General features: G+C 36.1%; 1 protein-coding gene across 2 annotated transcripts in view; it reads left to right on the forward strand.

The window, feature by feature from the left end:
- The window catches only part of ZNF407 (zinc finger protein 407), a 338560-nt gene that overhangs the window by 20774 nt on the left and 294484 nt on the right, over window positions 1-23302 (forward strand). Inside the window, exons 1-3 of one of the 2 annotated variants that reach the window (XM_032694063.1) lie at window positions 1406-1473; window positions 5303-10123; window positions 16006-16120. In XM_032694063.1, coding sequence (XP_032549954.1) covers window positions 5338-10123; window positions 16006-16120 — 4901 coding nt within the window. In that variant the 5' untranslated portion in view covers window positions 1406-1473; window positions 5303-5337. Of the gene's footprint in view, window positions 1-1405; window positions 1474-5302; window positions 10124-16005; window positions 16121-23302 lie in introns of those variants that run through there. The other variant, XM_032694069.1, reaches the window with a different exon arrangement.

Here is a 23302-nt window from a genome sequence, read left to right on the forward strand (position 1 = left end):
AATATTGAAACAAAAGCTCCATGATTCTGATGATTTGGAAATCCCAAGGGATGAAAGAGGAGGATCTTTAGCTATATTGGTTTATATGACATAGCCAAATTACTGTGTATTATATACTTGCAATTTAAGAATGTGTGTCTCCTAATATATTCGGTTAAGATTTGGATATTTGGACTATGAAATGTAATATACGTAACATAAACATTTTGCTTTTGAAGATCTTAAAAACATGTTTCACTTCTTTCAGATATTTAGAATCTTACTGACGAAAAGCATTATGTTATAGCGCCTATTTCCAGTAGAATTACTGAGCTCAGCTTTTTCTGCACAAAAATTTTTAGGTCACAACAGGTTTCTTTCCAAAACTCAGGAACAGCAGTGTGCTGCAAAGAACCTTAAAATGCATTAGGTAATGTATGACTGTCTCCAAGCAGAAGAATTTGTTAACCCGAAGCTAATGTGGCAAATTAATTTTTGGTCATATCTTTTAAGAATCTGTTCAGCTATACTTGATTTATATGAACATTAACAAAAGATTTATGTTACAAGAAGTCAACCCACTTTTGAGCTAGAACAGCTTCATTTTGAACATCAAATACCATGTTAAAGAGAGTGCTGTTTGACAGAACTGGCTTTTAAACTATGGAAATACTGAAGATTTGGCTACTGTCTGCTTAGCCTGGGTTTGATCCTGTGCTCTGGTCTTCTGCTGTCTTGTACCTGGCAATACCATCAACAAGTACTTGTTACTTGTAAAAATGTAACCAGATGATGCTTTAGAAGATGAGAGCTTGCATCTTGCATTGTTTTTAGTCTTGTTGGTCCATGAATAAGGCAGTTCAAGAGCTGTTCTTCCCTACTCCTACTGCTGTACAAGTTTGCCAGCATTACATTGCTATGAAAAGGCTTACTCAGTCATCCTAATAAGTAGGAGTTAGACTTAAGCATGTGCTTAAACTGCTGTGGCTGCAGGGGGTTACTTGTTACATCTAGAGTGTTCTCTAGATGCTTTGGGATTAGCATAACAAATCTCTAATGTTCTTAGATTAATTTAATGAAATTCCAGATGCTGATTCTTCACTTGTGATGATGATCCCTGTGCCAGACTCAGGTTTGATCCAACATTAATTTTGTAAAAAGAAACCCATTTAACCATATATCGGTTACTGTGACTGTGCAGACTTTGAGTGCTGTTGATGCCTTCTGTACTGCATTGGTTCCTCTATATTATACCATTATATATATATATATATATATATAATACCAACCGCAGGCTAGCCCTTAATTAGTGTGGTGGCTTTGATGAGAGCAGAGGTGAATTGGCTTAGGCAAGCGGAGGATTAGGACCACCCAGATTTATGACCATTTTATTCTTTGCCATTGTCCTCCTGCCTTGTGGCAAATCTGGGAAGAGGCTTTTGGGAGAGAAGCTTACAGCAGAGGAAGGCTCCTTTTGCCTACAGGAGGCTTATGGTATGTTGAATGCTTTTTCAAGTAGTGATAATCATTCATGCAATAAATCCATGCAGGAAGGAGCCCACAGCTCCCTTTGGGTGTGAGGCACAACTCTGCCATCAAAGAAGCTGAAGTATGTGTTAACACTGAAATTGTGTTAGAGGCGCAGCAGTGTTAACTAAGCAAAGATTGTAGCAGGAGACATGGTTCAGTGCTGTGGTCTAGATCTTGTGTGAGATGTGGAGAACTGACCAGAGCTCAGCAAATTGCTGACTATGGTACAGCAAAAATAGTGACGGTAGCCATTAAGTGTCTATCTCAGATGTATTCTTGTCCTAAAGGCAACTTTAAGAGAGAGCTAATAGAAATTGAAGGCTATTCAATTCCGTAAATTAATTAATATAGGGGTAATTTTAGAGAAACAGCAGCAATCATTGTTGTTTTCTTTCATAGAGAATTCTTTCTGGATTATGGTTTCATAGAATCATAGAATCATAGAATCAGCTGGGTTGGAAGGGACCTTCGAGATCATCAAGTCCAACCCTTGATCCACTACCGCTGCGGTTACTAGACTACAGCACTAAGTGCCACATCCAGTCTCTTTTTAAAAATCTCCAAGGACAGAGAATCCACCACTTCCCTGGGCAGCCCATTCCAATGTCTGACCACCCCCTCTGTAAAGAAATTCTTTCTAATATCTAACCTAAACCTCCCCTGGCACAACTTGAGACCATGCCCTCTTGTCTTGCTGAGAGTTGCCTGGGAAAAGAGACCAACCCTCACCCAGCTACAACCTCCTTTCAGGGAGTTGTAGAGAGTGATGAGGTCTCCCCTGAGCCTCCTCTTCTCCAGGCTGAACAACCCCAGCTCCCTCAGCCTCCTCATAGGACTTGTGCTTGAGTCCCTTCACCAGCCTTGTTGCTCTTCTCTGGACCTGCTCCAGCACCTCAATGTCCTTCCTGAACTGAGGGGCTCAGAAATGGACACAGTACTTGAGGTGTGGCCTCACCAGCGCAGATGGTGCAGATGCAGGCTCCCACACTGTGATTTTATGACACACATTATATGGAGGTGGGACAGAGGCAAATCTAACTCTGGGAAGCGTGTGCGGAAACTCAGATGTGAGGTAGCAATGAAATTGGTAAAAGTGTATCATTAATTGTTGCCACACCTAGCCTGCTGTGCAGCTGAGGAGCCTTGATAATGCCTACTAGTTGTGGGGGTAGATGTGAGAGAGTTGACTTAATTAGGAGTACTGCCTATAAATGAAACAGAGTCCATCCATGGTCTGTGCTAGGAGTTTGTCATGAAATGAAGGCAGAGATGATTGCCTCCATTTACTGCTGACTTGGAGAACTGGGAGAATTAGGCAAGAAGTCTGGGGTGTAAGGCTCCTTAGCATATTTGTATTACATATGTGACTATTTTAATTTCATGCTGAAGTTATTGGCAGCACCTATGAGATTTATGGTTTGCATTTTTCACTTGTCTTGCAACTAGTTTGTAGTTCTGACTACAAATGGTTTACAAAGATAAAGTAGAGGAAATACATTTTTTTTTTCTTAAGCACTTGAAAAATCCATAATTGATACAATACAGTTGAGTGGAAGACAGACTGGACACCAGAACTGGGACTGTGATCTGAGCACAGAGCAGGATGAACTTCTATTGAAGAGTTTGTGAAAAAATGCCAAGAAACCAGGCTAAACCTGCAGAGACTGTATGCAGATAATCAACCATGTTTCTTAGATGTGTAAGTGGCTGGTGGAGGTGAGCTGAATTTGCATGGGAGTGGCAGAAAAGGCCACACTTTTGTTGATGGAGAAACCTCTAATTATCCTGATACAAGCTTTGATAGTGGAAATGTTCAACATCAGTATTAGTTCACTGCTGGACAAGTTTTCTGTTAAATCTTATGGTCTTAGAGGAAAGTATCTTATAAAGAAGATGGAGAATTGGTTTGAGATTGCAAATTGTCATGTACAGCAAAAAAACCCCTGCTGTTCTTCCCCAGGCCATGCAAGGGAAGAGTAGTCAGGTCTCAGGGGTAGGGTGGGAACCTGCAGTGGAGGTGCAGCGAGGGAAGGGACCCACGGCTGCTGTGTGCAAACATTTAAGCATGAACTGGTGGCACTGATCACTGAAGTAACTTGATATTTTGCAAGTTATATAAATAAACCCATACTGCAGTCAAACAACATAATTTTAATCCAGTCTTTTTTTCTGTATCCCAGACAGTGCTCATAAACCTTTTTGGGGTAAGCTTGCACTTCAGAGGCTTCTCTGGTCCTGCTATTAATTGCTGTAGCGTTTTTGAACATACAGTATGCTGACTGAGCTGAGAATATAGATCTGACTGTTTTAATTCTTACTAATTGTGACAGTTCCTCTCATGGTTTAGTGAACAAAGAAAAATAATAGTGTATAAGAATCAGAAAACTACAGTTAGAGGAGCAATATTGTGATCCTACAAAAGGCTATTGTGGTCTGGAGGTGGTTATCCTCTTGTTATTTAGGTGTAACTAGCTTGGTATGGGTTTGGTCAGTGCTTTAGCTCAATGAGCAACTTACAGTTGAAAAACTGTTCAATGTATTCAACTAATGTGCACTCAATTCCTTAGGGGCTGTCCATAAATTATTCTTAAGCAGAAAAACACTTTTTTACTTCCCTCGTCCAACTAATTTGAATGTATTTTCTCAGTTTAATCCTTTCTTACTTTGTCCTCAAAATTAAACATAATTATTTTTTTTTAGCATGTACTTGAATGGGTTTTTGTACCCTACGTTATCTGTATCAACATTGCAATTACTTAAGCTTGTCAGGAAGTACTTACAGTTGTGGTCATGGCCTCATTCAATGAGTAACTGAACAAAAAACCGAATACTTGGATCTGAAACAAATTGATGTTTAAATCATAGTGTAAAGCACATAGATAAACATTTAGTATTTAATCATCTGTTAAAATGAAATGCATTTTCAATTCTCAGTTGCTTCATATCAAAATGAAAAGGTAATAAATGTCAAGATTTGATTTCCCACCCCCATCCCTCTTATAAACTGTGTTGGTAGCATCAGTTTTCTAGTGGTGACATCTTTTTGGGAACAGGAAGGTCACACTGGGCAGCTGAGCCAAAGCTTTTGGTAGCTGGATTTGGATGGTTGGAGTTTGTGCTGGGTTTCAAAGGTGCTGCGCTTTTCTGCACTGCTATTTCATGACTTTTTTTTCTCCTCCTTCCTCCACAGTTGGGAAATGAAATTTTACAAGGTATTTTAGGAATGATGGGATGACACTTGGGGCATAATCTTTTAGAATATGCCTCTATTTGTGTTTTCCCTCTTCAGCAGGTAATCTAAGCCAAGGAAGAAAAGCAAGCTGCATACTTACAGTGTTTAACATTTATGTTGACTTTATTTTGGTTGTTGTTGCATAATTATTATAAGTCATGATTATTTCCTCCTTGGAGCTTTTAAATTTGGGAACCTGCATTTCTAGTTCAGGAACAGTTAAACATTCCATGACCAGTTCCCTGAAAGCTTTTAGTATTTTGTGCCCTAAATATGCTTCCAGAAACAAGGTCAGGCTTGTCTGCCCGAGTTTAAGTATGTAGTAGATTACTTGATTACACAAAAACTATTGCATCTGGTGCTTGCTCACATGGTGCTCATCACAGTGAGAGCCCTGTTACCAAGTGCCTAGAAGGTGGTTTAGATACCATGCTGAAAATGTAGCCTCATATCTCTCATTGTATCTTTCTTTCTGCCATGATTTTAATTTTCTATACTGCAGGAGTTTTTTTAACTTTTGATTGTGCATAAAAGACTAATAATAACTATTTTGTTTTGTAGGTACAAAGCCAAATGATCTACAATTGATAATATCAATGTTAAGGATGGATGAGGAGGAAAATAAGAAGAGAGATGATGTTGATGAGAATTTACAAGTTGAGTTGACAGAAGAATCCTCCAGAAATACATCAGGAGAAAATGCTGGATGTGACTCTTCATCTCAGCAGAAAACAAGGCTTCTATCAGATGAAGTGTTCGGGGACCTTGAAAAGAAAGGAAAAGAGAATGGCACAAACAAAAGAGCGCTGTCAGGATCACCAAACCTGGATGTTGTTGAAGCAGACAAGCCTGAAAATGTCTCCAGAAAAAGAAAGCAGAGTTCTTCAGAAGACATGAAAGATAGTGGAAGGAAATTACAAAAAGTTTTAGCTGGAGAAGCAGATAGTATGATAGCTGGAGCTGTAAAGAAGGAAGGAGTCACCAGTTGTCCGGGTAGTGACATATTTAATTCAGATATCCTGTGCCTACATTATGATTTCAGATGTGCTGATGATGATTCCATTCACAAGGAAAATAAACATTTGCAAGAGGTATCAGCTACTGTTCCTGATAAGTTTTCTTCTTCAGAAGACATCAGTGGTGTCTGTACAGTTGGAAACATAGAGAAAGATCTTAAAGGCAAAATAAGTGATGAGGGTTTACCTTCCTCCTCTGATATGGAAAAACATAAACATTTAGAGAGCCTCTCTAAACCATCAAAAGAGCAAATATGCCCTCATGGCAGTTGCATAGATGAATGTGGTTCAGTGCATATGCATGTTAAGCAACATGAGAAATCCAAGATCTTTTGTTGTGAACTTTGTGGTTTTCAGAGTGCTGAAGAGAGTCTCCTCAATTCTCATTTCCTTGGCAAGACTCATCTTCGACGCCAAAATCTTGCTGCACGGGGAGGTTTTGTACAGATATTGACAAAAAAATCCTTTAAAAACCAACAGTCTACTGCAACCAAAGACAGGAAAGTCAGAGCAAAACTTGGGACCAATAAATTACAGACAAGACCTGCTGATGCAAAAGAATTAAGTGTTTGCACTACACTGAAAGGCTCAAAAGTAAGCTTGCCTAAACAAAATGATGGCAGTGAACTTGTTGAAATGATACCATCTTCAAATACTCCCACTGAAAAAACAGATACTGTGACAGAAGAAACATTGCTTTCTTCTGGTATACGAGGAAATGATGAAGTTCATACTGAAAAACTAGAAATACCGGGACCATCAGAAAATATCTTGCAGAAAACAGAATTCCCTCTAACTACCAAAAAGCTACTTAACAGTTTACACAGGACAAGGAGATTTAATAGACTGAAACATAAAAGAAACGTTTTCCTGTTAAGGTCTCCATTTGGACAGAGTAGATCCTTCAGATTAAAAAGGCAGGTTAAAAGAAGGTACAGCTTGTTGGGTAATAGTAAGAGAGACAAGTCTGAAACTCGGAGAGTACACATACAGCATATTTCCAGCACACAGCTTAAACCTGGTGATTCAAGCCCTATGTCACATACAGAATTAGAAACTGATGCTAAAAGTAATTGCAATGCTACTGCAGAAATTCAAGATCTTACTGAAGATAAGCCAAATACCCTTTCTTCTAGCACTGCAGGTGCCAAAGATTCTGATGTTAAACTTACTGCTGATCATGGTACTCTTCATACTTGTATGGATTGTAGTCATGATTTTCAGAACAGAGGAGGTTTGGAAACTCATGTTGCGAAGCTTCATACAAAAAGGGTCCAGTTTCATTGTCAGATGTGTAGCTATTCATCTGGAGTCAGGGAAGACATGAAGCAGCACTGTCAGGACAGTAAACACCAGATGGGTGATTGTAGCTTTAATTGTGAGCTCTGTTCATTTAGCACCTTGAATGTGATGAACCTTCAAAGCCATATGAGTGAAGTGCATAATATGTCCCATAGTTGTCCAACTTGCATTCTTTTTTTTCAATTGGAAGAAGAGCTGATAAATCATCAAAAAAATGAGAAACACAATGGTTCATTATTTCAGCAAACTACTCCATTGAGTAACAGTGATCAGACCTTGCAAGCGGTAACTTACACTGACTCAGTATCAAATAATAGCCAAAGACTTGCGAGTGAAATGGAAGTATCAATGCAAGCAAAAACTCCAGACTCTTCCTTCATAAGTCACAGAAATGAACTAAAGCATTCTGTTCTGAATAAAACCCAATTTCAATGTAAAAAGTGTTTTTATAAGACAAGATCTTCCACAGTTCTTACAAGGCACATAAAACTCCGACATGCACAAGAATATCACTTCCTTTGCAAAGCATGTAATCTTTACTCACTGAGTAAGGAAGGAATGGAGAAGCATATCAAAAGAAGCAAGCATCTTGAAAATGCCAGGAAAAACAACATTGGACTACGTTTTGAAGAATGTATTGTAAAGGTTTGTGTTGGTGTTGGCGGTATTAAACCAGTGGTGGATACTTCCGTTTCTGGGAGCGGAAATACTCAGTTAGATAAAGAAATTATACATGTTTCATCCTCTTCTGTAGAAAACATATCAAGAAATAAGGAAGTTGTTCCACTTGATCAAAGGATTGGTGAAAATGAATTGGTTTTAGCTAATGCACCCAAAAGAGGAAAACTGAAAGGCACTATTTCTAGGACCTGTATCCATTGTGGTCTCTTGGCCTCCAGTGTTACTAATTTGACTGTTCACATCAGGCGAAAGCACAGTCATCAGTACAGCTATTTGTGTAAGGTTTGCAATTATTACACTGTAACCAAAGGAGATATGGAACGCCACTGTGCAACCAAAAAACACAAAAGTCGTGTTGAAATAGAAGGATGTGGAAAACAGAACTCGGAGATCATCGTTAGCCCTGAAGGAGGTAATTTTGAATCCATGATCAAGAAGGTTAACAGCCCCATGACTGCCTTGTATGAACATGTTGAGGATGGTGGCCAGTCACCACATTTGGAAAATTCTGTCTTAGACAATCAGGAAGTTGAGCGAGGAGATACTGAGCTAAAAGTTATAAATGCCAGTAGGCTGCCAGATTTGCAGCCTGCTACCAATCCATTAAATATAAACCAACGTGTACCTCTGGAACCAGCGAGGGTTGCTCAAGATGGTGACCCAAGATTCCAGCGAAGAGCAATGGGTGCAAATGACAACAAGTGTGTACACTGCAACTTCATTGCTCATTCTGCTGCTTCTTTAGAGCTGCATGTGAAGCGAAAACATACAAAACAATTTGAATACTACTGCATGGCTTGTGACTACTATGCTGTTACTCGCAGAGAGATGATTAGGCATGCAGCAACAGAGAAACATAAAATTAGAAGAGAATCTTATGTTTATTCTTCTTCCGGGGAGGAAGCAAATACAGCAAATATTGCTAAAGAAGGCACTGCTTTGCCTCAAGAGGAGAACCATCACAGCACAGGAGAATTGAAAACTGTTTCAGGTGAAACAGAATGTGCCAATGATGCAGCACAAGGTGATCATATGAGTAAAAGCTTGACTGAGTGTACTGTCTTAGATGAAAATACATCTCCAGGAACCCCTAAAGATGTCAGTTCCCAAAATGCAGTAGGAGATGAACTTGATGGGGAGTCTAAAAATGGAGGAGAAAACCTTTTTTGTGAAGGATTCCAGCAAACACCTCAGAAAGATAAAGTTGCTGCACTTTCCAAGGAATTATCAGTTCAAGAAACAGGTACTTGTGAGGTGCAGAAAAGGAAACATGGCCAGGAGCTGCTTAACTCAGATGATGATTGCACTGCAGAAAATCAAAATAGATCAAGCAACACAAACTTGCATTCAGGAAAAGGTGAGGAAAGCTTGGAAGAAAATAGTGAAAACCCTGAAGTAGAGTGTAGAAACAAAGACAGTCTCAAAATAAAATCACTGAAGAAAAATAACCCACTTATGCTAAGTCTTCCAGAAACAAGTAGTGCAGTAGAGCAATCAAATATTTCTGGAAACATTGGAGAAATGGTACAAAATATACATAGTTTAGATGGTGACAGAAGTTTCAGAGAGGATCCTACTGGGGAGGAGGAAGAAGCCCTTATGGAAGCACAACATGAAGCTGAAGTAACTATAAATAACAATGTTTGGGAGGCAGATGGCTCAACAGCTGAAGGCATGCAAGAAAGTAGTAATGAGCCTTTAGGAACAATTATCAGTGGTGATGATAAAGGAAAGGCAACACAAAATTTTGGCAAGTTTGATTCTTCTATAGTAAGGTTAAAAAGTCATCAGGATGGGGAGGCCACTGACCAGTCTGCAGAAGGACAGGTGCCGGGTGCAGTGAAAGCTAATGAGCTCACCATGAAAGCAGACACTTCACCAAGTGGTGGGAAAAAGAAGAAGTCAGAAGGAATTTCCCTTGGGGAATCGACACGTATTCGCTGTGACGACTGTGGTTTTCTAGCAGATGGTTTGAGCGGACTAAATGTTCACATAGCCATGAAACATCCTTCAAAGGAAAAACATTTTCATTGCTTACTCTGCGGAAAATCATTTTACACAGAGAGCAACCTTCACCAGCACTTGGCCAGTGCTGGGCACTTGCGAAATGAGCAGGCGAGTGTGGAGGAGCTGCCTGAAGGAGGCGCAACCTTTAAGTGTTTGAAGTGCACGGAGCCCTTCGATTCGGAGCAAAGCTTGTTTCTCCACATCAAAGAGCAACATGAAGAGCTGCTGCGCGAAGTGAATAAATACATTGTGGAAGACACTGAGCAAATAAATAGGGAGAGGGAAGAGAACCAAGGCAATGTCTGCAAGTATTGTGGGAAGATGTGTAGAAGTAGCAATTCCATGGCCTTCCTAGCTCACATCCGTACCCATACAGGTATGGAATACTCTCTTTGCAAGTGGTCTCTTTCAAAGAGAGTGACTTATGCCATTGTTCTTTTTCCACTTGTTAATTTCTTTAACATTTCTTATGAACTGGCATTCGTATTGCCTGAAGAGCCCCTGATGAAATTCAAAATTACCTAAAGGGGTATGAAAATGCAGTAATCAAAGGGCAGAAAATGTAAGAACATTTTAAGTGCAGTCACCCTTCTGCTTTTTGTTTCATATATAGAGATTTTCGTCCTTTTAATCTAAATTGTAACCAGTGAGTGGTTCTTAATTTTATATAATGACGTGATGATGTTTGAGAGAACAATTAGTTGGTCTTTCTAATTTTCTCTTCCTTGCACTTGTTTAATATCCAAATTGTTTATTTAATTTCAATTCAATGAAACTTTCAGCATTACATAATGTTTCAGGCTAGACATTTAATATTACATCATTCCTAAATAAATACCAATAAGATACAACAAGAGGTTTTCGTAGAAATGAGTTATAGGGATTGGAACTGGTCAGCCTTTTTGGAAGGTGGTGTGCAGTGCTGATGTGATGCACAGGAACATAGCATCTGATTTAGTTTCTGTGCTGATCACACTTTCAATTCATTTTTATGTTTAATTTTAAGTGGAAAATTTAAAAACATTTCTGCAGAAAAATGCATAAGCTGCAGTTCTAAATTTATGTAAAAATTCACTGCGATGTTTCTATAAACCTGCCATACATTCTTTATTTTAAATAGACAGCTTTTCTAAATCACTGAGCTCTGCTTAGACAAGTGGTGTCTCCATGGTTGAATTTATGAGTGGATTTGAATAATAAATTCACATTTCAATGAACATATTTTCATTAAAACTGTAAGGTTTATTTTACTGTACTTTTAAATAATGGCTTATTATGGAAGCTATAGTTTAAATTCATGCAGTATTTGAAACTTAGTGCATGGTTACAAGGAAGAGAACAAAAAGGTATGAGAAAAGAAACATAAAAGAATGGTAATTCCTGACATAATCCTAAAATAGTTTTGTAAGGTTTTTTTATGAAAAGGCAAGGGCGTGACTGGACAACAAATCCTTAAATTAATCTTGGGGAACATGGACATTGTATTTCAAACCTTTCAAAGTATTTTACTATAACTGCAGTATTCATGTATACCAATAACTCACATACTTAATACTTTCAGCATTACTTCTGTCCTGTCAATAACGTAGTTATCTGTGTTGCTTCAGCTAATATCCAACTTTGAATGCAGTGTTAAGTCTTTAGAAGGATGCTTGTGTTCACATGGTCAGAACAGCTGTATAAGCCCTTAATATGCCCTCTTACGGCAGATAAAACTGAATAAAACTAAGGGGGAGGATGCTAATGGAGCTCTCTTTAGAATTCTTTATGCAACTGTCTGGTCAAGACATGTTGCTTATAATTGATGTGTCCATTACTTGAATTCTCTTGTAATTATAGTCAATAAGTCTTGTAAATGTGTTAAAGCTCACTAAAAGCATACAAATTCAAGAACAGAGTAAGGCTAATAATTTAAAATAATCAATGTAGGCATTTCAGCACTTAATTTCCCTTGTGTGTTGATAGCTGATCATTCTTAATCCATTAAGATTTATTTAGTCGTTTACAATGCAAAATAGGTTTGCACTGGTCACTTGTGCCATTTGAAAATGTCCACCAGGTTAAGTGCAGAATGTAGTCCATTAGTCTTCCTTGACTGTATGTATTAATTGCATTTAAAATCAAGTTAATGTGGATGTGAAAGTGAGGTAACTATCAATATATGACAAAGCAACCCTACTTACATAAGTTACATCATTGATTGTAACATTAAGTAAAAGTTAGTGTACTTTTTAACATCTTGTGTGTAGGACTTACCATGGAGTATATTTTTATTGTGCTTTCGGATAGCACTAAATATGCAAAGCAGTAAAAGAATATGTTTAATTTTGCAAGTCACTTTTTGGTGGTGTGTGCAGAGGTATAGAAGGGTTACAGAATCGAGTTTTATCTGCCCTCTCTCACTGCACCCTTAAATGAAATGCTTTTCTTATTCTTTGCTTATTCACGTAAATAGTAATGCGGAGATTTTTATTAATAGTTAATGGGAAGAAGTCTTTCTCTTCTAATACATATTTTCATATTTGTGGTTTTCTTTGTGTCTTATAGAACCTTTTCTTCCAATCTGTATCACAATGGATGCAGTTTAATAAGAAACAAATATTTTTAGGTTATTGGGAGTGGTGGTAGAGGGAAATGACCTACTCCACCAACTGTATATACACTGACTTGTAACATTGGTGAGGCAAATTACAGTATTTCCAGTTTCTCATCTGTTCAAGGGTAACAACAGGTACATAATAGCAGCATGGCTGCACATTTTCCCATTTATTTTTCTGATTATGTACTTTTAAAAAGATCTTTCTTCAGTATTTGGATGTGTATAAATATGTTTATATATGTGTGTATGTGTGTGTAGCCATACCCAACTCCTTGCCTTTTTTTTTTAATTGAGTAATTAGTGATGGTTTGGGTTGGTAGGGGGAAGGGAAGGGAAAGTTTTACAAAGATATAACTAATGATTTCCATTAATAGAAAAATAATGTTTCAAAATACCATTTAATAATGTAGGAGATTTTCGCATTGCAAATGAAAGGAAAGCTTTGCTAGAGAGGACATAACAAATAAGTCCATCAAATGTTGACAAGTGAAAATGAGGAAGTGTAAAGAAGAATAAAAGGAGTAGTAGAGGTGGAAGACTTTTTAGTTCGCAATTGATGGAGGTCCCATAAACTTAATTAACAATCAACATCTGAGGAAAAATCACCTGCAACCACATCATCTTTGTTTCTTTTCTTGTCAAATTTCTCCATTAATGTCATTTTTGTCCAATGTAAGTGTGGTATCTTACTCCCTTGTCCTAAACATAGGAGGAAATGGTACGATGATATTGCATGTGGCTCTGCCCACTTTGTATTGGGCCTGAGCTAGGAACACAGCTATGCCTGCAGGTGCAATGATGTTGCCTTTGCCTGGCTTAAAGCTGAGGCAATGATTTCTTTTTTACAGCTTTGGGTCTGTATTGTCCTAATGTAAAGTGAGGACTATGAACTCAAGTCTTTTGTTATAAAACAGTAGCATGGTTTGTGTCTGCCTGATTAGAACTCTTAAATTTAGTCTTATTTTCAGTTTGGTGTGGTGGTGGTTTATTGTTTTTACTTTTTTGTTGCTGTTGTGTTTTTTTGTTTTGCTTTGTTTGTTGTTGGTTGGTTGGTTTGGTTTTCCCCTAATTCTCTTGTTAAGAGTCTTATTGTTTACTGCAACCATCAGAAAATGTACACTTGTTTTCCATGCCATAACTTGTGGGTAAAGTAATCCTGGTTTTGTTTGGTTTTGGGGGGTTTTTTAAGTAATTTGGTTGAAAAGATGCTATATTGAAAGTATTTTTATCATTTTTCTGAGAACTAAAAGCTAAGTGCAAATCTAATATATGACATTAACAGCATAAGGGAACTATTAAAGTTTGTGATAAACATGGCTAAGAAATGGTTTATTGCTTCAACATTGTTTCAGATAGCTTTATGGCAAATACAGATTTTATTTTTTCCCTGTTAGTTTAACTCTTAGTCTACTGTCTTCATTTTTAATATAAAATTTTGGGTTGCTCCATTCAAGAACATACTGGAACAAATTTGGCACCAGCAACCTAAAAGGGAGATATGCTGCTTTTATTTTAGGTGATAAGTACTGAGGAGCTTCCCTGCACTTGAATTTTCATGGAGTTTAAATGGAGACGTTAACAGATATTCAGCTCTGGATCTGAGGAAAAAAAATCAAAAACCTTCAAGGCCTCAGTGGTTTTTGGATGAGAGCAGTCAACAGAATAATACATTTCTGTATTGTCAGCACACCGTAGCCACAATTGGTCTTAACTCAAGTCCTACACAAAGGAGTCATGTAAATGGAAAACAGCAAAGGTCTTGCATGGAAGCCCTGTGGGACACCTGCAGTAACAGAATGAGGAACGAATTTACAATTTAATCAGTAGGAGAGAAACTAGGGGAACATAGGATTGAATCCACATGGTATTTGAATTCTATGAGAAAAAGAGCAGTATAAACACCAATAGATTTAAAAAAATCCTCTCCGACTGTGGTCTTGATGTTATTAATTGTGCAATTAAAGATCATAAGGTAAAACGTCAACTTTTAATACTCTTTTAATGCAAAGATAGTTTTCTTTATTTGCAGGGATATCTTTGTAGAATGCAATGTTGATTTGAAATGTCACCAAATTAATGATTAATTTAGTTTTATCAGGATCATTTAAATAAACTGGAGTTTTTTAGAGTGATGGATAGAATGTGATTGCTGTGAGCTGCAGTCTGAACCTGCTTTTGACATTTAAACATATAAAGCTGACTTGATATAACCATTGAGGTGCTAAATATATTTTACATCTACTTCCAACAGTAGAAATGGAAGTATTAAGAGATCTGGCTTCATTGTCATTGAACTGTGAAATATTCAACCTTGTCTGCCAGTGCTTAGTACTGTTGACTTTTTTATTTCAGTTAGAAGATTAAAATTAAATGCTTCATTTTTCGTTAGCTTTTGGGAATTAAATTGAAATTTAAGACTCTAAAAATTTTTACTAAGATCCTCAATTTCACCAGTGCATTCTTGGAGGATGTTCTGTTTTCAAGGGCAAAGCAAAAAGGGTCATTGATCAAGTATGGTATAGTGCAACATTTTTCTTATCAGAACTCTTTATGTATATTTATTAAAGATCCCATATTTCATATTATGCTTAACTGTATTGGAAGAAGTACTTCACAAAACATATATTAAACATAATATGAAGACCCTGTGACCATATTGTACTTACTTTTAACTGCAATTCCATGATTTTGATTTATTGATTTAAGGATTTAGTGGTCAGAAAATTGTAAAGTGCTACTAGAATAGTGTTGCTGCATAATAACATGGAGACTGACATGTGCCCAATTTAACTATGTCAGTAAAAAAATAGTTTTTCCATCTTGAGAGAGGATCACTGTTAATTAAGATAGACAAATAATTTGATTTTTTTCTGAACTGATGGGATACGAGAAATAGGCTGATACTTCTTCCTTGGAGAAATAATTTCAGAGTTCTTTGGTTTGCAGCAGACATTTAGTATTAAAGTTTGTTCTTGAAATAAATAATAGCCAAAATGTCAATACTTCTGTTTTGCAGAATAATCATAAATTCTTGACCATAAAACAGTCATAAAGGCATAATATTTTATCCACTGTATATTCATACATTGCATGCCATTACAATAGCTAGGTGATGAATCATTTTCTGTGTGTGACAGAACAAATCTGAAATACCAATGCTAATGTGAAATCTATTCAAAGTCGGAAGACTTGTAAAATTACTTTGCTTTAAAAATATTTGCTTAAAAAACAAGTACATTTTGCAGTTTACACCGATACCAAGCCTCTTTAAGACCATTACCTTGGAAATGGAGAAAGGGGTAGAACAAGTTCTGCCATCTTGTTGAAGTGTTATCTACCTACTATATTGTCCTCATTTAATGTATTTTGTGGGGTTTTTAATGATAAGAAAAAGAACAAATTCAAAGTTAAGAGAGTATTTTCTGTGATGTTGAACTTTAGGAAACTTGAGTGAGTAATTTATAGTGTATACTGTCTGTGTCCTGGGAGTTACAAATTTATGTACAAGATACCTTTTTTATTAGGCAAAAATCTCAAACAGGTTAAATGTGGGATAGGCTTTTTAAAAGGTTATTTTTTTCTCAGGATTTTTTATTTCTTTAACCATGGGTGATATTTTATTCTAATTCAACTCATATCTTATGCTAAATTTTACTTAGGATCAAAGCCATTCAAGTGCAAGATATGCCACTTTGCAACAGCTCAGCTCGGAGATGCCAGAAACCATGTCAAGAGGCACCTTGGGATGAGGGAATACAAGTGTCATGTCTGTGGGTGAGTAAATTGAAACAGTCTCCACCATGGTTAACCAGGAGAAGAGCGCAGGATATGCATTGTTTCAGAGTTGAAAACTGTGATGTGAGCAAGAGTGGCTAAAATTATGCATGCATATCCTCCTTTCCATTGTTATGGTAAATTCCTTAAATACAGTTATGACATTCTTTTCCCACTTCTAATCCTGCACTGAAGATGAGCAATTTTATGGGCTACAAGGTCAATTTGAACCTGTAATCTGTAAATTGACTAAATTATAGGATGTTCATTCACATTGCCAGAGAGAACTGTAAATTCCATTTAAAGACATAAAAAATATATAATATAGACTTTACTGTGTGGGGTTTTTTCTTTTGCTATACTGTTATAATTTTAGTACCATTAACAGATTTCTGGACTCCATTAGGGTTTTCATTCTTTACGAAAACAAAACAGAAGACAGGTTTTTCAAACAAACGGATCTAAAATATTGCAGGCATAAGACTTAAAATAAATTGAAGTCTTTTATGTATGCTTGTGTTCCTGTTTGTTACCCAAAAAATCTTGTTTTTCTTTTTACAATCGTTATTTCCTCAGAAGGATCGTTCATAATGTTTAATTGTCCTTCAAATGCGTTGCATTTAATAGGAGGCATTGAGAGTCCTTAATGCAAAACTAATTAATTTAGCAGAAATGTTTAAAAGGTTTTAAAATGCCATGGCATATATGGTACATCATAGGACATTCAAAGTTGGATTTTAATACCCTAGTTCTGATTAAAAATATATTTTAATGTTATTATGCTGAAGAAATTAACTAATATATGCATCAAATAAAAATATTTTACTCAAACCTATGTAATCTGCTATAGCAGTCTTATGGCTAATGTGTAGAGGAGCACAGGTTCAATTAGATGATGCAGTGCACACATGAAAAGTGTGGTGTGATGTTGGGGATAATATTCAGCAAGAGAGGTCTTTTAGCCGTAGTGTACCAATCTACTTCAGGACAAAGTGAGTTACATATTTTAAAGGACAAGTGTATCTTCAGCTGAAGATGCAGATGAGTGATTTTCACTGATTCATCTCTCTGTTTTTCAAATAATTTTGCATGCAGCATTATGAGATACTTTGGATGGGTTTGCTCACTTACGAAAATTAATTGCTGACATCTTGAAACAAGAAATAAAAATGTATAAGCCCAATTCTTAAGTCCACTGTATATCCATAATAGAATAACTTGTGCTACTCCTTATTTTGCAGCCTGGGTAAAAGGAACATGGTAGGCTGGTTTATATTGTTTTAAAAATATTTATTTACTATCTCTGCTATAGGAATTGCCAAGAATTTGACATAGGAGATAGTTAACAGCTGCAGATCCACAGAAGTGTTCAGCTAAGTCTAAGCTCTGTTCTTTGGAAGTTGTCCACAAACTTGAATTCGTTCTTTATTCAATTCTCTTTTAACTTAAACTGAAAAATCATCATATTAGTTAATTATTTCATTGTGAGAGGAAAAGTAAAATAAATCTCAAATTAACTAATACAGTATCTTTTTTAAAACAGAGAATTAAAATTATTAGGATTTGGCACAGTGCCTCATTTTTTCAAAAACTCATTTTATCACTTCAGGATTGACATGTCTGACAGAACCTGTCTCAGAAATTATACAGCTCTCAGTTGCGATTCACAATGGTTATGCAAGAGAGAGACTAAAACATGTATGAATGATTTAAACTTTGGATTGGAATGTTAGTCACTCTCCTAAGCTGATTGCTTACTGTATGTTGCTGACATGTCATACCTTGTAGCCAAGCAGGTACTCATTTTCCATTTTTGTGTAGTATTGTATTGCTAATTTTCATCAACAACATGAAGCTGTGCTGTTTAGGTATGGCAAAATAATGGGCTGAAGAGACAAACACCACAATACCCTGTGCTCACAAAAATCTGATTTATGTCCGTCTTTAAATAATCATTACATTTCACTTAATGTGCACCGAAAATGTATTTTAACAATTGTACACTAACACTGTTTTATTTGGAAAAGACATTCTTGTGCTGTAGCTAACAGTCCTGAAGAATTGAACAGGATTTGAAGGAGGAATGACCAGAGCAGTTTGATCCATAGTCCATATAATGAATATGCCATATCTATATGTGGCAAAGGAGAAAAAAGTGTTAATAGCCTGTGCTGTATTTCTGCTCTTTTAATTGAAAGGACTGGGTAGTGTGTTAGTTAAAAAAATAAAGTAGCAACATAAAAAAAAATAAAATTGCTGGGATTGGCTATCGTATTAGTGGCACTATAGAGCATTGGTACATTAACACCACTGACAATGTCAATTCATTATCATTGATAGCTAAATAATCTTAGAAATGCTCAGTGGACCTATTAGTTCCTGAACATAAGCAGCTCATGCTGCATTTCTTCATTAGCTTTAATTGCTATAAATTTTACCTTTTTAAAAATCATGCTTTAAAAGGTGAAGTGATCTTTCAGGAACATTAACTCTGTAATTTTGTCACAAACAGAAGGTCCTGCACTATGTTTTCTTTTCTACAGTAGTTAATATTCCATCCTCTGACTTTTAGATTCGTAGTAATAAGCCCTCTGCTAGTTGTGAGGATAAACTGTGTTTCAACGCAATTTTTGTGTTTTGAATCTACTTGGCCACATTTTAAAGGTGAAATGCCAGTGCAACATCATGGTGTAGTGTGGTCTCAAAATACCACTTTTTTAAAAGACAAATTATTTGGAAATTTTTGTCTTACAAAAAAAGGGAAAAAACTGTATTTTTTGTGCTGTTTTAGGAAGGGTTTGCTATATCTCAATCTTCCAAATGATCCTCATATTTACATGTTACAAAGTATACAATATATAATTCACTTAGTTGTTGAAAAAGGCAGTAATTTTGCTGTGTTGTTTTATTTTTTTTTAATTGAAGTTCAGGGTTTGTTTTTCTCCAGCTGCACAGAGAAACTACATGACACAGAAATTGGACACTACTAATGTTTTAACATTTGGAATAAACTGTCTGCTACTCATTTCCTTATCGCAGATGTGTGTTAATTGTTTTCTTTTCCATACCCATGGATGTAAAATATTTCAGGGGTAGTGTCTGTTTTCTGTGCGTAGCAAACTGCTGCAAGTTTGAATTGAATTTTTGAAAGTCTGGCTCTAAAATTGGCTGATAACCTGGGTTAGATGAGGAAATCTTGATTGCCCAGCATTTAAAATTTTTGTTTCATGTCATGGTAAAATGCAGGGAAAGGTTCATCATGCACTTTTCAAATTTTATGCCTTAGGTAGAACATGAAAAATGCATTGTTCTGCAATTGAGATTTTGAACAAAACTTATAGTCAATGTTTGATTTAAAAATGTGTGTACTATTCCTTTGCTTTTTTCTTGCCTTTGATTTCAGAAACAGAATTTTTGGGGGTGTAGTTATATGTTTCAAGTAAGATGGGCTGCTTCTTTCTTTTGGTTTTTTTTTCTCCTTTATGACTTTTTAAAAATCGACCGAGGAAGATGGGTATAAGGTAGGTTTGGATTTTTAGGAAAATTTTCAGTATTTAAAACATGCATATGAACATTTTTTCCCACCTTCCTACAAATTGAAAGGGCATTTGTAGCAATGTCTTTATTATGTTTATTACACATATAGTATTTCATATAGAGCAGTCAAGTGTTTTAAGAACAAAAGTAAGTATTATAGACACAAAGGAATTTGGAGGGGCTTGGAAAAGGCTGGATTTTTTCTGTATTTTACTGCAGTAGTTCTTTCTTGTAGTTTTTTGTTGTTGTTTTTTTTTTTCCCTTTGTTTTGGTCTTTTGGTGGATGGAGGTGTTAATCTTTTTTTGCTTTCTGCTCCTTAGTTCTCAATTTGCTTTGAAACTCTTTCGCAGTTAGTTCTCAAAATGTCATATGATGTTCTGCTAAATAAGTGTTTTGCTAAATTCAGTTATTTTTTAAAGCCTTGTATAAATAAGCTTTGAGGACAGTTATTGTATCCCAAGCATGGAAATAACTTCACTTCTGCTGCTGTTGTTAATGCTGTTGTTAAAGAGTAGTTCAGAGATTTGTATAAAGTTTAGTATTTTAGTGACACTGGTTGCTTTGACAATGTCTGAAGAAAAATACTCACCCTATATCAAGCACACTGGCTAATAGATCTTTGTTCTTTATAGATAAGGATATGCTTTGATCAGCTGCATTAAAAAAATTTGGCTGTACTCCTGTGTGCTGTGTTCTAAAAAATCTTCTAGATTTTCGGATTTTTTAACTGATTATTGTTAATTGCAGGCTACTTTTAGTGAAAGCCTGCTTTTGAGATTGCTTTTAACCCGCAAAAAAGACTTATTCATAAATTTATTGCTGGGAGTAGGAAAAACATTATATTTTCAAGGATACCTTAATGTACTGTAATGTAAATTAATTATTTATATTTGTGCAGTTTGGAAAATCTTAAATAGAAAGTTTCTACTCTAGTAAAACTATTTTTGTGTGGTATTACCTAGTTTTTTTGTGCATTAGAAGGGATCTCTGTGTAGATGATTATAATGTCACTTTCTGACCTTTGCAGCTTGAGTAATTGTAAATCATTGCTTCATAACGTGTCAGAGAATGTCTGTACTAGGGAATTAAATGGCAGAATATAATAGACCAAATTATTGCCTGTCATGTTTTCAACAACACAGTTAGTATTTGAGTTACACTTAATCATTACGTGCATTAGCAACTTCATTGGAATCCAGCTTCAGGCTGAGCATGAAATACATTACATTATTTAAACCTCTAATGGTAGAAGTCATTTATTTGTGTTGAAGTGTACAACATGCAGAGTTTCATAAAGCAAGGAACACTTGAGAGCTTAATTTATCCAAATCAAAGTCTAAATGCAGATAAACACAAGTGGCAAAAATTAGTAATTTTTATAGTCTGGAAATATTTAAAAATACATGGTTGTGGGTAATTGTAGGCAGCAGGAATAAATTAAAATCACTATTTTTAGTCACCTCTGAGAATTAAAAGTGTTTTATACCTAAATAATCAAATGCATCATGAAATTGCATTTTTGAATGAATAATTAATTACACACATCATATCTACAGATGTGTCCAAACAAAAAGTATATATTTGGTGCAGCTGTTTAGATCAGAGATAATTGCATGAGTTGACTGTTCCAGATCCAGCTATTCTTACTTTCTCTATCTACATTTTGCCATTTGGTCCTTTCATATACTTGTGTCTACATTTACTTTAGTAAAGAAAAATGGGGTGAACCTACATAACAGCTTTCCAAACTTGAATATGCTTTAAAAAAAATTAATAAGAAAATGTTAGGAAAATACATGGAGTTAAGTAACAGATGTGTTATATTATCTTGTCCATTTTTGTTCACTTATCTATCATTTTATTAGATTTGCAAACCTGACCTTCAGTATGAGACTATGAATCTCTCTTTTTACTATTTAAGAAAACTACTTGAAGTGGAAGCAATTTACTTTTATTCAGAAAAGCTCCCAGCATCTTTAAACAACTGGTATGGATTCCAGGGCATGTTGTTCAAGACTGTCCTGGCCTGGAAGTCTGCCATGGAGTAGGCTAGAGTTAAAGCAAATGAGTGGGAGACTCCCGCACAGGCAGTAGAAGGACTCTTCTGTTTGAGACTGCTGTTACAATTGATACAAAAAAGTCAAGACCAACTTTCTGACTTAATAAAATGTGTTTTTAGCAATTTGCATGCTAAATGGGATAATAATAATGATTTAGTTGTGCTTGCTGAAGAGACAAGGTATATAAGGGACATACTCATGAGACTGTATGTTTTTATTTGAATTGGAGATAGTGATTCAGACTGATATCCCAACTGCATGCAATCCAATTCAATGCACTCCCAAATGGTAATTATCAAGATGTACAGTGGTGTGACTATGATACATGTGACATGTGTAACTACTGCTTTTACAGACATGCATTTTTAATTTTTTATTTTACTGTAGATTGCTCTGATGTGCGAGATATGTGCATTTCTGTTTGGCCATAGACACCTCACTCTGAACACATCCTCTGGTCATGCAGGGAGGGTTTGAGCCCTTTCTGAGAAGGCAGGCATTGTGACTAATGGGAAACAGGCTGATGGTGTGAAAACTGGTGTTTAGCAGTTAGTGGTAAGGTGGGTGGCAGTCCTAAAATTCAGAGTATCTACTGAAAAAATGGTTTCTGTCCTTGTCATCCATGGTCTGGAAGTGTTGAGAAAGATGTTGTTAAAAAATGCCATCTGTTGGCAGAAGGAGATGGCAAAAAAGTTAACTCTGTTCTGATGGCCATGAGAAAAAGGGAGCCTGGGAGTTGTCGGTGTGGGTGGTTGGTACTGACAGGGACAGAGGTTTGCTTGTTTAAAATTGTGGTCGGGTTGGGCTGTTTTGTCAGTAGGCTGGAGTTGCATGGTTTGGATTTATATCCAGAGTTCAGAAGGCTTCCATTTGTTTTATTTTTCGTTTTAATCATTTGTGCATAGGAATTGCATCAAGATCCTTATTCAGCTATGAATTTCCTTGCTGCTTTTACTAACTTTACTTTGAAATTTGGAGGATAAATAACTGACCCTAATCTTTATCAATTAATACTGCTTTCCTAGTACTACAGGGTAGTAAGAGAGTTGATAAGAGAAGTGGGATGTTATCCAAAAAGGGAAAAAATACTCTGATTTATGTTTTATGCCTTTTAACTGTAAATTGTTGGAATGCCCTCAGTTTTAACCAAATTTAATCTATAAGAATTGACTGCTGAATCAATCTGTTAAGGCATCTGTATTTTTTTTGGGTCCAATTTTACTTGCATCAAATATATTACTGTAACATAGCTTCTTCAGTAGAGACTACTCAATTCATTGGAACACCCCAGAATCTCAGAAGATGTGATGTGCAGTGCATCCACATCTTCTTTCACGTTTAAAGTGTCTGTTTGAAAACAGACTTAAATTTGTTTTTCTTTCCAGTGATTTTTCCTCCTGTTTGCACTGTAATGACTGGAAATTGGTTTGCTCGGTTTAGTACAAGCAGAATCAAGCCGATAGATTTTAAGCACTTCAGGACAATTAATCTTGCTTAGTGTGTTTATTACAACCCTGGGCACCTTCTCGAGACTCAGAGATTAGTTTACTAGAGTAGAACTGGTTTCTCTAGAAAATTTGTGTC

This window comes from Chiroxiphia lanceolata, chromosome 1 (genome assembly GCF_009829145.1).
Source record: "Chiroxiphia lanceolata isolate bChiLan1 chromosome 1, bChiLan1.pri, whole genome shotgun sequence".
Taxonomy (NCBI): Eukaryota; Metazoa; Chordata; class Aves; order Passeriformes; family Pipridae; genus Chiroxiphia; species Chiroxiphia lanceolata.